At 38.8% G+C, this 15,276-nt stretch overlaps 1 protein-coding gene across 5 annotated transcripts in view; it reads right to left on the bottom strand.

The window, feature by feature from the left end:
• The window catches only part of WDR20 (WD repeat domain 20), a 41,840-nt gene extending 31,842 nt beyond the window's left edge, over nucleotides 1–9,998 (bottom strand). For 3 of the 5 annotated variants that reach the window (XM_054400023.1, XM_054400022.1, XM_054400025.1), the window contains exon 1: nucleotides 9,750–9,998. In XM_054400023.1, coding sequence (XP_054255998.1) covers nucleotides 9,750–9,998 — 249 coding nt within the window. Of the gene's footprint in view, nucleotides 1–9,664; nucleotides 9,686–9,725 lie in introns of all 5 variants that reach the window. The other 2 variants (XM_054400021.1, XM_054400024.1) reach the window with 1 other exon arrangement.
• Nucleotides 9,999–15,276: the final 5,278 nt, after the last annotated feature.

Below are 15,276 nucleotides of genomic sequence, written 5' to 3'. Positions count from 1 at the left end.
CTTTGTAGGTGTTTGCTAACTGCACATGACACAGAGCCTTAAGTTGTTCTGTATAAGAGACCACAGTTTCACTAGTGAAGGCAAGAAAGGCAGGCCAGATACCCCCATGTGTTAAACCAATGCAAAGAACTGGACAGTTACCCTTAGAGGGAACGATCCCAAGTTCACATTCTGAAGTACAGCAAGATTTTGCTAGCTAGAATGCAATTAAACAACAGTAATTCCTTAGTCAAATCTGGCAATGTTCTTTTTATAAGCTCCACCCTGGGGGCGGGGGGGAACAAAACAAACCTTCTGGATAAATGTACCAGAGGCACACTTTTGAAGAAAAAGTTGCTTACTTACAAGCAATGGAGTAAAAATTTGAACTGACACTCAAGATGGGCTACAAGACAGGGAAGAAATACTGCATTCAACAGTATATATGGTATCAAACTTCAAAAGTGGTTATTGTCTAACCACGGAACTATTCCTCCCCTTAGAAATTGTTTTTAAAGGTAGATTCTCTTGACACCATAAATGCAAACCAGTAGCTACTGAAGGTATCACACTCTCCTATTAAAAAAAAAAAAGTAGCTCTAGAAATATTTCCAGTTAAAAAGAAGGTCTGAAAAAAATAAATTCAGCTTTACTATCTAGATCTTATTAGGAAAGAAAGGCAGAAAAGTTATTTTTAGAGGTAGTATCTGCCATTCAGACCACCAAATTATGCAAATCCAAACATCTAAACTATAAATAAAATCTTATGAACTTTTTGTTATTAATAAATCATTGCATAACTATTTTTTTGTAATTCTGAGGACAGTAAATAATAGAAAACCAGAAGAATGACAACAGAGAAAGAAAAAACACTTTAGAATAACATCTGAACATCTGCCAAAATTTCATCACAATGATAGCTTCAAACTTATATCAGGGTCATGCTCCAATATCCACCTCAAATCTAAAGAAAACATCCACCTCAAATCTAAAGAAAACTTGCACAACTTTTGTAGAAGCCTTAGTTACAAGAGCTGTGACTGAAAAAGAATATCCTTAGAAATAACCTGCCCAGTTAAAACATGACTATTACTTGTAGGATTACATATTTGTTATCATTACATTTGTAAGTCAGGAAGAAAATGCATTTGTTACTCAGATTTACTAAGTTATCCTTGTGACTATGCAGGCTAAAGCATCCTTAAGGCATCATTCCAATAGTTTATTTCACCAGACACATGGATTTTTAACAGATGAGTTTGAAAACATATTAGCATTGCTCCCCCTTTCTTTAGATGAAAGTGAGCACTAAGCCATAAACTTGAGTTCTCTCAAAGTTTTATGTGGTATCACTTTCCTGACAAAATGTATATAAACTTCCTGTAGGAATTGGGTTTTTTTTAACCCCTGGGAGACTGAAGACAATTAAGTTTGTTCATAACTTCCAATGATTACTCCCTACTCTAGGGCATTTTTTAATTAAATTTCCTGCTTAGACTAACATTTAGTGCAATATACACTTCACATGTATGTGGGTACAAAAAAAGGGCATTATTAAGCCAAGAATTGTTTAACACAGCCACCTTCCAATCCCACACATAGTTAAAAATTTGAAAAAGAAATAAAAATCATTAAACATTTCTTTGACTATTATTGCCACATGAGAACCTTATGATTAACTCATGAAATTAAAGGCTGATTATAGCAAATAAACCAAAACTGAAATCAATTTGCAAAAAGTATCTATTAGAGATATATCATTCCATTATGAACAGCTTTACTGAATAATGCAAGAGAAAAATCCCAACACAAGTTACAACACTGCCACTGGAAAGATTTCAACTGTAGCAGCTGGTGGTCCTGCCCACAAAGACTACAGGGCTATGTCTAGTCTACCAATGTCTGCTAAACAAAAGCCAGAACAAGCACATGCAACTGATTTAAGTCACAGGGGCAAGAAATGGGAGAGATGCAGATACTAGAAGATGGATTGGATATACATTTGGACTTACAAGTGGGGTGAAGCAAAGAAGGAAAAACACTTGATTTCTCAAAAGAAAACAACAGTATTATTGCCTTAGGCAGTTAAGAGGACACTGGTATTATTAGGCACTATTGGCACCATTTTCAAATAGTAATTTGTCTAAAAGGGTCAACTCATAGTCATGACAACTCGACAGCAAACGGCCTTTGGATACACATCTTTCAATACAAAGTATTTCAGCTGGTTCCCTTTAGCCAGAGTACAATACCTCAAACTAAGGCACTAAATTTGATTCTAGAATGTCAAACTACAATTACGCCTGCAGTCCTCTCAGAAATGGGTCTAGAAAACGTTTAGTTAGAATCTGAGGCATCTTCAATCTACACTTTAACTATTAACAATTAACTGTTTATCAGTTTTGCAGACTGTCAGGTGTCAAAGCATAATGCATACTCCTCATAATTTAAACACATAGCACAGTACTCATAAATATTCCAACAAAGCCAGCTTACAAAACTCACTACACGGAAGTGTTGTTACATGTGACCATTATTTGCATCTGCAAAGTATTATGACTAAATTTTGTCAATCTGCAAAAAATTAAGTGCTAAAATTAAATTGATTTAAAATTTCCCCAACTGAATTAACATAATTACAATACTACTACAAATACACTTCAATTAAAAAAAAATATATACTTGCAGTGGCAAAAACAGACCAACCACATCCATAAAAAAAAATCAGTGCCTTTGAAACAGGATGCCAATTTCAGGGTATGGCTGGCATAGCCTGGTATTCATTTTCAAATATGCCAAAACAGGTAGCCATAGATAAATGAAATATTTACCTTGAAGAGCAATGCTTCAGAGGACATACTTCACTAGTTTTCTGAAGTTAAGTAGTTGCGGTAGAGGCATGAAGCACACACTATAAGCACAACAGACTAATGACACTATTTACAACTCAGAAGTACCTCCCCAGATAATAACAATCTTGCAAGCTCTGTCAAGTGCAGGTTATTTCCTCTTCCCCATCAAGAAACATTTAACAGTGTAACCTTGTCGCTATAAAGCAGCCTTTTAGTTTTTAAAGAAGTTTTTTATTCTTTCCTCTTAATCAAGTCAGACCTAGTTGGTCTATAAAAGTCTCACAACAAAGCTAACACTTAAGTCTACCTATACTCTTGTAATCTACTTTTGTTCTTCATTTCCGTCAGAAGTATCATTGAAAGAAAGCGGTTACCAAAACTCACCACCCTCCAGAAGACTCTACAGAAACATTTTAGAACATGTGGTATCAATCTTTCAGACAGCCAGCTAGAAATAAGAAAGAAACCACCCTAAAACATCATAAAAGCTTGGAGGTGGTAAGTATCTTAACCCATTAAACAATTAAAAAAAAATTTCCTAGAGACTAGAAACACCTCCACAGGACTGGCGAGTCCAGACTCAATAACTATTATCTGTAAGATAAGGAAGTAAAAAAGAAATTAAGGAATTTCTCAAAAAAAGAAAACTACACAACCTTTTGGAAGGGGAACAAAATAGATTTAGAGTGTCACATCCAGTACATCTGAGAAATGTGGATTATGTAAATTCCTCCAGCATAGAAAGAGAGTATCTTCCCAGGTGCAGGCTGGTACCAGATACCTTTGAGAAAGTTCTGCTGTCTTTACTGCAGTATTTCTGTCAGTCACCTCCACCTGCCCTCTCACTGACAGTAAGAGTGATGTTGGATTCTGGTATAAATAAATATTGTAATTACTTATATATTTAATACAAATATATTTAAATGCTTTAAAATACTTAGTAGTAGAATTCAACAGTCTTAGTAAACCTTTCTTTAGTATTAAAACCACTGAAACAAATTTTACTGTAAGCATCTAGGAAAGAGGGAAAAAGCACACAGGGTAAACTTCTCAAAAGCAAGCACCATATTAATCTAATTGTCTTCTGGAAAAGTAACTGGACTAAAGAAAAATATCAGCAGCAAATACAATGTATATTTTTCAAGTTCGATAAGATTATAGTTAACATGAGAATATACATCACATTTGTGGATGACATCAAGATTGGAAGCATTTTTTGCAGTGTAGAGCATAGAATCGGAAATAAACACACTAATAAACAGAAATCAATTAAAATTCTATGTGGCATTTACATATGACAACACAACACCAAAATCATGCATGGATGAAAATAGAGAAAAGCAGCAATATGATAAGTGAGTCAACACTATGGGCACAATTCAAAAATGCCAACATTACTCAACACATGGACATAGTAGGCAGTAATTCTCCCTCACTCTGCACTGAAGTCATGGTGGAAATACTATATGTAGTTCAGGTACAATGCTGGTGCAAGCTAACAGAAACTAATATAGAGAGCAAGCAAACATTTGGAAATCGTGATCCAAGAAGAAAGCCTAAAAGCACTAAGTTTATCCACCTTAGGAAAAATGAGAGGACAAATGAACAAGTTTTCAAATACATAAAAGCCAAAGGAAATAGTCAACTGTTGTCTATGTTCACAGTAAATAACGGCATTCAGCCTGGGTGTTCTTTCCCTTGAAGAATAAATTTATTTAGATACTAGGGGGAGAAAGAAAACCAAGCCCCAAAACAAATTATTTAGGGAGGCTGTGAAATTCTTGTTACCGCAAGTTTAAGAACTGTTCACAAAGATATAGGCATACTTCCCTCTGCTTCAGAGCCAAGCGTATCTTCAAAGATCCTTATATATACAAGCATTTTTATAGCTCATATATACTATTAAAATGCACAGTTTTTTCAGAGGCCTGACATAGTTTGATGATCTACAAATATTTGGTAATATCTATATATTCACCTTCCCACCACATCTTGAGAAAATCTGCCGGTTTTCTCCACAAATTCCAGCTGCCGATCCACAATTGTCTTGCACTACTTTTCCCAGACCAATGTATTAAGCACAGTGACAAATGCCCTCCATTATCACGTTGTTGCAACAGGATCCTAGATGAACAGTCTATAGAATGGAAGTCACCAGCAAGAATAAGGCTTCTCATCTGGACAAAGAAGATGCCAGTATCAAGTCAGACATAAAAAAGGTAATGTAGAGAACTGCAAAGGAAGGAATTTTATATGGCATCAGTATTTGTACTGATAACCACGAACTGACAGTATGCTAACTCTTAATAAAAGAACTTGAGAGATGAGATTACTTTCATCTCATTACAAATATAATTACTTCTAAGCAAGCTGCTCAATGTCAGGGTAAGAAGACAGCCAACAGATTCTGCCCTACATCCTTCTACCAATCTGAGTTTATCACCTACACATCCTTCTACTTCAAGACCATCACAAGATAATGTAATAGTCTACAGTTACCAACAGACTGCTGCTTTAGATAGTTGCAGGAAAAGACAAAGACTCCCTTCATGAAAAAGAGGTTTCAAAAACTGAAACAACCAGTGTTACGAAAGTCTGTCACACATTGACAAATAGAGTGTGTGGCCAGAATTTAAATACAATGCAAAAAACATAACATAATGTAAAAAGCTAAACTATACATTCAAATTTCATGACTTCCCAAAGATACATAAACACTAAGTGCATATGCAACACTGTTCCTAGTATGTACCTGCATACAACCATTGCAGTGACAGCTGCAGACTAACATGCCCATAAACCTTTACAATACACAGAGAACATTAATTATCATACCTACAATTTCTTAAAGGAAAATACACTAAATCCTAGCAGAAAGGGAAATAGGTTTGACAGTTTATGTAGCAGCAATCTGGAAAGCCTTGTTTTGTCAGTCACTCCTAAGGTAAGGAAGATGAGAGAGAGAGAGAGAAAGAGCGAGCGAGCGCGCGCACACTCCCTTTCCAGCCTACTGAATCAACTAATAAATCATTTTGCAAAGCTAGCCACAAAACATATTTAAGCACTCCAAGACTGTCTCATAAGCAAGAACCAAGTAACAGCCCTCACTCCTGATTTGGGGATGCAGGAAAAGGCAACCCATCCAAGGCATCACTGAATCATAGTTTGAGCATTAATCTTTGCATTATTAAATTATAACCCTACTCACTGAAGAGGCAAATCCCTAAAAGAACGAAAATGCTTCCTTTAAGACCTGTAACTCTCTTGATCAAAATTGTCAATTGCCCAAGAACAAATCACTCTGATGTGTCTGCTAGTATCTGACCCCAAGGAGACAGTTCAACTGACCAAATCAAGAGAATCTTCCCAGAAAAACAGCAAGTACTCCTGGTTTAGCAAGCTAAACTAGCTCAAACAGAGGTCAAGCACTGACAAGGACAGCAAGAACATAGAGGTGCACTGCCAAGAGGATACTATACTGCTAGACCATCATTTTCAGCTATCACTAGATCAATTGAATTCATGAAAATCTACCCCTTCTGTTTAACAAGAGATCCCTGTACACATCTAACTTTAAAGTCAAAGTTAAGAAGCACTGAAAGGGAAAGCCCACTAAGTGCAGTTGACAACAATTATATACTTAAGTACAGTAACCACAACTCATTCCATCCCAGTTTAATTTCTCCTTATTAAACTATTGGTTCACTTCTTTTTTCAATGGATCCAAATCAGAAAGCAGTAGTTTTCTGGAAGCCTGTGCTGCCCTCTTAACACAAAGAAAGATACATAAATTTTATTATAAAAACAACTATGCTCTGGCTCTTAACTGATGTGCTTTCTATGGCATAGAAAATACAGAAACATGATTAAGTTTCATGGAAATGGTAAAGTTTAGTGGGATCATGGAAACAAAAACCACCAAAATCTCAGTTTCCTTTTTAAATGGTCAAAGAACAAAGTCGGGGGGAAAAAATTATCTTCAAGAAGTCTCTACAGACAGCTTGAAATGCTGTTCAAAGCTCTCTCTTCCCCTCTCTCTACCTCACTATTATCATTGTTGGTACTCCAATCTCCACAACACTGTCCTTAACAGTGGACGTAACTTTTCGATCAAGTTTCTTGGAAGAAGGATCAAGGTTGAAGAAATATCCCTGAAAACATTTTTTCTCTACGTAAGTTAAACATCCTAAATAGAACACATACGTTAGCAGTCTACCTAAAAAGATGTCTTACAAACTAAATGTAGCACATGCAATATTTAGGATTTAAGGGAAACTAAAAGAAGAAAAGCTTAGCATCACCCTTTCGAGTGGTATCTTGGACTCAATATTATATCATGTATTCTTAAGTGCCATTCACAGCTTAAGTGTGACACCACTTACTTGATGTGTACTAGATGTGTGATCTACAATGGATTACTGATGCTAGAATCATCTCAGTATCTAACACAGTTACTTAAAATCCTTGTGGTTCTTTCCTTCATTTTAGTATAAATTCAGCATTTTCTTAGCAAGAAAAGAAGCAGACCTTAAAAATACAATTAAAAAGACAGACAAAACAGCTACCTGATATACAAACACAATACAGCCTCACTAAATTCAACTCTAATATTCTGATTTAGCCAAAATGAAAATTATAAAGTAATTAGGGAAACATTTTTTAAAGGGATGCTTAGATAACTTAAATTTTAACTGTTAGTTCATAATTATTAAATCACAAATACGTTGGTCTTCTACAGATAAATTGCCTCTACTCCTCCTGCCCTCAAGAACAGGAAGGCTTGTAAAGTTTGGTACCTTGTCCAGTTTAAGGCAGAACTACATCCTGCCAATTTAGGTAAAAATAGTCATCTCCCTTTTATGAGAACCACACTTGAACTTTTTATTCTGAAAAACTGAATTCATTGAAAAACTGTTAATCTTATGTCAGCTTTGTACATAGACAAAACTATTACTTCCAATTGAATAATTTCAAAATAAATCCCACTAAGCAAGTACTACAAGTTTAAGTCAATGTTCTCCTTTCTCATTTAAAGCATTTTCCTTCATTATGTTTCAATCTATTTCAGCTCAGAAAAAAAAGTATTTAGCACCTTAATAGGTACATCTCAAAACTCACAAGTTAATCTAACTAAAATTTTCTTGGTCATTGTGTATCACACCAACAGCCTTTAGCATCTTAAAAATATATACATGAAATTACAATAGTCATTTCAAAGTACTATTTTTTTAATTTTAAAAAGCTAGTCAGTTCCCTGTTTTCAATGAAGTTTCAGACTTTAGATTTTTATTTTTCAGAAGCATGGCAAGAGATGACTAAGATAACTTGCAAGAATCACACATACCATTACTACACTACATAAAGGCCTGCTCCCTAATCTAAGTGAGAGAACTCTGCAGTTAAACTGTATGGAAAAACAGGAACATAAGATATCAAATCCAAACATGGTAACGTTTTAGGATATAGATTTTCAGAGATATTGCCACCCACAATACCTTAGAAACGGTAAAGAGAGCAACTGTTTACAAATAGCAAATACTGTACGATACAAAATAGTTTTCAAATGGTTAAAGAAACTATTGTTTAAATATTATTCAAAACTTAACTAGATTATTAAAATTCATTAATGGGTGAAACTAAAATCTATACACACATTTCTATGTAATTACACAGGACATATCATGTCTGTTAAGTCAGTCACAGAAAACCACGTAGGCTCTATTCTCCAGTTGGTGTTTACATTTCACACAGAAGAGGAAGGCCACAGGCACTAGTTTAGGCCATAGTAGATGCAGGTATAATTCATTGCTAATCTACACACTTTCTGCACTGCCTTGTGTATGCCACCAGTGCTCTGTGCCTTCATCCCATGATGAATGGTGGGCTAAGAGCAGTTTTCAACTTATTCACATTATGGCAGCCAACTCCCAAGTATGTAATAGAAGAAACCTCACTTTCTGAAACATAAAATAGAAAGCTGACAATCATTATATCTCTTCAAGTGTATTATGAGTGAGACATGTTACCTCAGCACAACAAATTCTGAATCTTTCCCTAAATCAATACTTAGAAAAGGTTTTCCATAGAAGGGTGATTTGAGAGATCAAATGAATACACTAATAGTCCTGCATCAAATAATGAGAGGTAAGGAGTCTCTCTTAAGTGTATCAGTACTTCTTTACCATAAAAGCAACTTTCTCTGTGTTAATTACCTAACTTTTAAAACTCAGGTCATTGCACTGTTCACATTTATCACATTGCTCACATTTCTCACATTTCAAAACAATTCTAAAATCAGTTCACACTTCAAAGTCACAACAGAGGCCTAAAACTACAGTGAATACTGTAGCTATTCAGTCAGAGCCAGAAAGATACTGGAAGCAGGGATCTGACACCAGCATAACCACCACGGGCATTGACGTCCAGCAAACTCAGACCAGAAGCAGCAGGTGAAGGAGGCCTAAGGTTGCGTTGCCAACGGAAAGCGAACCCTCATTTTTGCACACGAAGGAGGGCCTGAGCAGTCGCATCCCTCCAAAGGGCCCACACGCACACTCTTGCCGTTGGTGACAGCGTATTTGACGCTGCCAATTAGTACCGAGCCAGTGCCAATTCCCTCACACAGCCCTCCAGCGCAGACTTATACTCCCCCCCACTCCTCTAACCGCTACCCCACCAGCCAGTTAATCGGGAGAGTGGCTGAAGTCCCAATCATAACGCTCGCAACGCAGAATCTGCCAATCGCAAGGCCGCCAGCGGAAGGGTCGACGGAGATGTGGCCTGGCCTCTGCCCCCCGCCCACGGCGCAGCCCCCCGCGACAGGGCTCCCACACTCCAGTGGCAGCTGGCGGACTCTCAGCAAGCGGCCGGCGTGGAGCCCCGCCACTCCCCCACAGCGCGGCCGTAAAGCCCCAATACCTTGCGGACCCCCTTGTAGATGTAAAAGTAGAGCTCCCGGCCCACATTAAAGCAGAGCCGGTCCCCGTTGCCGCTCTGGTCGTTGACGTTAACGAAGGAAACGCGGACCGGGTTAGAGCCCTGCGAGTTGAAGGGCACCCGGTTAGGCCGGCTGTACTCCGAGTGGCTCAGCAGCTTGTACAGCCCCTCCCGGGTAGTGAACTGGGTCTTAATCTCGTTCATCTCCTTCCCTCCTCCCTCCGCCGCCATCTTGGAAAGGAGCATTCATCCTGCTCCAGTGCCCGGATGTACCGCCACTGCGCAACCGCCGCCGCCGGCGCTCGCGCAGCTCTGCGCGGAGGCGGCCACGCAAACGGCGTGATGGGGCGGAGCGGTGGCGCCTGTTTACGGCGCGTCTGCGCAGGTGTCGCGTGGGTTGCTCAAGATGGCGGCGGAGCGGAGGCGTTGGAGTGCGGTGGGCGATGAGGAAAGAAGGGAATCGGACTTTGGCTGCTGCGCGTGAGGAGAGGTTTTTCGGGCCCACAGGAACCCGTCGCCTCAGCATGTGGGTATCTGTCCCTTGGTAGAGCGTGGACTGAGATAGTGACCGTCACGACCGGAGGTGTCAGCGCGCGCTGGGGCAGCGCCGTTTTGTTGGAGTGATGGCGCCTAGGTGAGAACACGAGGCAGCCGCTGTGTGCCACCAACCTGGCAACGCTCCTGGGCTCGTTTGACTTAGCCCTGGTCAGCTTTGTCCACAGGTTACTGGCGGTGCACCTGCCAGCTCCTGAAATGTTTCTGCTCAGTTGCTACACCCTGCTGAGAGAGTCCCGTCAGTTAAGAGACTGCACATAGAAGTGTGCAGCTTTGACGTTTCATGTTAAGGCTATGCTGCCCCTGAAGGAGACAGTACCACCATCTCTCTAGCTCTGCACCAGCCTCTAAACTGTCAGCTGCACAGAGTCCAGCTGGGGAGTTCACCTGAAATGTCAACCTGAAAAACTGGTTGTCATATAACTCACCTCATTGTTCTGAGCATCGTGCAGCAATACAACTAACTTGTCTTGTACAATGAACAATGTCAGACGGAAGTAGCATAAAGGTGGATTATTTTCACTGGGCAGGGAGGCAGGACTGTTTCTTTTGGCAGCAGTTTTAGCTTAAAGAATTTGTCCAACTACTACTTCATGATTGACTCAATTTAAGACTGCTATCCAACTGTTAAAAAGGGCTTTGATCTCTATACTCAGGTTTGTATTTCCATTACCTCCCTTGCCTCAGTTCTAGTAATCATGCTAAAAAATAAAAGGTGAGTCTGGAAAACTAATACATGCAAAGAAATGGCAGGTTCTCAAGTACACAAGCTGTTGATCAAAACCCAGACTGATCCAACTGATCACAAAATCGCTGGAGCTGAAATAAGGACTCATTTTTTGAATGTGCAGCTAGGGGAAGATGAACAGTACAGAGATAGATCATCTTATGCTAACAATTAAAAAACCCTATATTTAAAGGTATAGTTTCATGCCATTGTTGTAATGTGGCTGCTACCAAAGGAGTCGACCTGTCTCTTGACTGTGACTGTCTCCTGCTGCTGCTTCCTTCACCAGCAGCAGTGCTTACCTGACCTCATGAGATCCATTTCTGAAAGACAGAGAATTAAACTCCCTGAAAATGTGAAATGGGGTTGAACTTGACCTCTGGAGGTCTCTTCCAACCCCTAGCATTCTATCATTCTATGAACAGGATTAAATGAAAAATGCTGACTGTATAAGAGAGGGTACAGGAATGCACAACAGAGCCAGAAGGAACAAGGACCTCCCTTTCTTTCCACTAGATCAGCTCAACCACAAAGTCCACTCAGACGTAGGGGGTTAGAAGGATATACCTTCAATCAATTTAGTTCAGTTTAGTTTGCAGCTAAATACTGTCCTGCTACTGCAGGTAGCTGAAAAACATGAAACAGCAGATCTGTGCGTTAACTCATGCAGAGTATTTATCTGAGCATCTGAACAAGTACGGGTAACTAAACTTCCAAAAGGCCATGTATTGAAGCCTTCTTTGAAATTCTTAAGATAAAGCATATCAATAATGACCAATAGATCTTGTGAGCTTATCAGCCAGCCCTGCCCTGATGACCTGAAAGCACATAAAATAGGTGAGCAGACCTACAATTATTTTAAGAATTGTCTCAAGAATGGCTCTTTCATGCAGAAATTTCATGAATGGACTTTAAGGGAAAAGATCAGAATATTTTCAGTCACTAAGTGAAGAGCAGGATATACAAGGATCTTTAAATAGTAAAAATTATTTTAAACAGACAAGGATTTAACAAACTAAGAAAAAGTGTTACTCCAAGTAGGCATACTTAGTATATCTTATTTGTTGCACACTGACAACATTGGGTAGATCACTTCAAGCAACAAAGCAGGAAACTGGTAGGCACAAATCAGGCCATCTGTTGATGATGGAATGGGTGTGATCCAAAGAATAAACAAAGTGAACAACTACCTGGTTATCAGCAGTACATGATGGTGCAGAGAGGCAGAGAATTGATGTAGTGTTTCAACATTTACCAAGAAACATCAATAAAAGCTGCTGAGAGCTTCCACAGAGAATCCAAGACAAATATTCATTTGAAAAACACAGCTGCAAGTCACAAGAACACTATTGTACAGCCCCATCAACAATATTCATCAAATACTTGGTTAAAGAATGGGGGGAAAGCAGTTACAGAGAGAAGCCTTCTGAAAAAATTCTCTGTGTCATAAATTTTTCTGTTTCAAGCTAAGCAAAGATGACAGTACTGAATTGGTTCTATGAGGACACCTCTGTATGCATTGCATGACTTAATAAATAGAAGTCTGTCAGAATTACTGCTGTATCATGCCCTTCTTGGAAATGGTTTGACAAATCAGGAAACAGACATGAGCAAAATTCATTAGCAATAAAATAGTGTGGTCCTTTGAGATTGATTTATGCAGCGCACAAATTAGTCCTGCAATTTTTCAGGATGTGGTATTAATAGTGCCTTTGTTGGCCATGAGGAAACTGCAGCCTTGAAACTTGGTGTCATAGGTTGAGTTTTAGTCTGCTGCTATTCATACCATCCTGCCTCACACCAGTTTCAAAAGGAAAGTGCTGGCTGGAGCAAAGTATTATGAGGCTTGAAGTTCGGATTGAAACATGGGAGGCTTCCTGTTCTGGTTGCTGGTTTTGGGTTCCGGGTTATGTGTGTTGGCTCTCTTCCACTGAGAGAGCAGCAGGAGAGGGAGGGATGGAGGAATAGCTCTGTGCTTGGGCTTTTAGCTTTCTTGCTTCTGCTTGCTGCTGCTTTCCACCATGCTTTTTTCTACAAATAGACTATGATAATTGTGTATTGTATTCTCATTTATTCAGTAAACTCTTACCTCACTCCCTGTCTCAACACAGAATGGGGTTTTTGCATGTTGTTTTTTTCCTCCACTTCTGTGTTGGGGAAACATGTTAATGGTTTTGCTTTAAAACCTTACACCTAGGTAACACAAGTACAGTTATCAACAGAACTTTTCCATGGTTGAATTGAAATGCTGTCTGTTACTTCCCAAAAAGTGCAACAATTGATATTGGCAATGCTTTTACCAGCTCTTCTGAGACATCCAGAAAACAACAAAACAAAACAAAAGATGGTGGCTGCAACCATATTCCATCATACAGACAGAATTTATTTTAGTGTGTGCTGCCTGCAGATTGTGAGGCAGGAATCAGGAGACCATTATTGCAGTGCCTGTCAATTGTAGTATCTCTGTCAAGTCCTGCTTGGACTTCTGATGCCCAAACCAGTTTAGGCATTTAGTGTGACACTGGCATAAGAGTCAAATGCTCTGCACTGCATCAAATTTTAATAAATTGTGAATGTGTGGGAACTACTAACAGACTGAGATATACATAGCTACATAAGCAACACATATGAACCAATCAAAAGATTGATGCTAGTGAGGAGAAGGTGTAATGGCATGTAAGTTCCATTTAAAATGGGGAGAAGAAAAGTGTGGTGTTGGAAATATGTTTCCAATGACATACATGGACTTTAAAAGTATATCTAACTTGTACATCTGTTTTCATCATGAGAAAATAATGTTTATGGGGTAGTGTCATTGCTCCTCATTTGCATTAAGAATCTCTTCTTAACCACTACATACATTTAACACTAAATATATGAGACAATGCACTATGTTACATATTACAAAAGAAAGGGGTGTTATCAAGTACATTTCTGCTATGGGAGAATACATTGCATGTTGCTTGTACCCTCACCCCCGTTCAAGAGCTGTGAAGCATTTTGGTTTTGAAGTTCAGAGGTGTTTACTACTTAAAAATAAATGGGTATTTTTGAAAAAACAAACATTTGCATTGAAGAAGGTAAGGTAAACGAAATGTGCTTTGCAGCTGGGACTGAATGGCAACTCTGTTGTGTCTTTGGAAGACTTCATTTTGCTGTTTGAAATCAGCTCTCTGTAAATTGTCTCCTGAACCTCCATACCTTACATCCATAGTGAAGAGTGCTTGCTGCTCTTGTCGACAACAGTTCTTACCTTGAAGCTGTAGCTATCCTGGAAATTCTCTGAAGATAAAACTGATATAATGAATTTAATTTAAATTCTATGGATAGGCAGAGAGGTTGACTTGATATGCCTACAAATAGTTTGTGTTTCTAAGATGTGCTACAGCATTATGTACTTCTCAAAACTCCTTAACCTGGGAGACATCCATGCATACAGTATTGCTGTAATCCATCAGAGGAATGGCAAACCTGTGACTAAGTAAGGTCTGATAGTTGGCCAGTAGCAACAACTGAGTTTCTTACAAAACTGGAATTTCTGGACAATGATGCTTATCAGCACTGCAGTGTGAGAATGTGGTGCCATCAAGAAGGCCCAGAACACTCCTAAACTGCAATCTGCAATAGAATCTTGTGTGTTTGTAACAAGCAACAAAAGATTCAGTATGTAAATGATGCAAAATTATTTTGTCTTCCATCAGAATCAGTTATTTTATTCAGCTAGTTTTCATTTGGAAGCTTGTGGCTATGGTGCTATTGATACATGGTTGTTGATAGGTGTCGCAGGTCAGCCAAACAATGTCTAGTTGTGAGCAATAGTTAGTTAACAATTATCCATGCAAGAAAAGTGGCTGCTACTGTATGATTTAACAATTCCTAAGCAGAATAAGAAAACCTAAGGAAAGTGTCCTTGGAAAGAACAGGCTTTAACAGCCTAGGAAAGGGAAGCATTACTAGTCTAAAATGAAGAAGTGATTAAGTTTTAAAGGTGACCAGAATCAAAAACCTTTGAATGTTTTGCACTTAAGGCAAGTATTTGCATGAGTGTCTTAAATTTATCCTAGGTTCCTCAGTCTCCCCCAGGTCATCTACCTAAAGGATGGTGAGCTTTTTCTCTGTTGCTTTGATGTATTACTCAAAGAGGAACTGAAGACTGGTTAGCACATTTAACATTCCCGTAACACCTTCCTCAACATGAGGCAATATTATCTCAAACATGTTGCAGAG

The sequence above is a fragment of the Indicator indicator genome, chromosome 4, assembly GCF_027791375.1.
Source record: "Indicator indicator isolate 239-I01 chromosome 4, UM_Iind_1.1, whole genome shotgun sequence".
NCBI classification, from domain to species: Eukaryota; Metazoa; Chordata; class Aves; order Piciformes; family Indicatoridae; genus Indicator; species Indicator indicator.
This window is presented reverse-complemented; position numbering and strand designations above follow the sequence as displayed.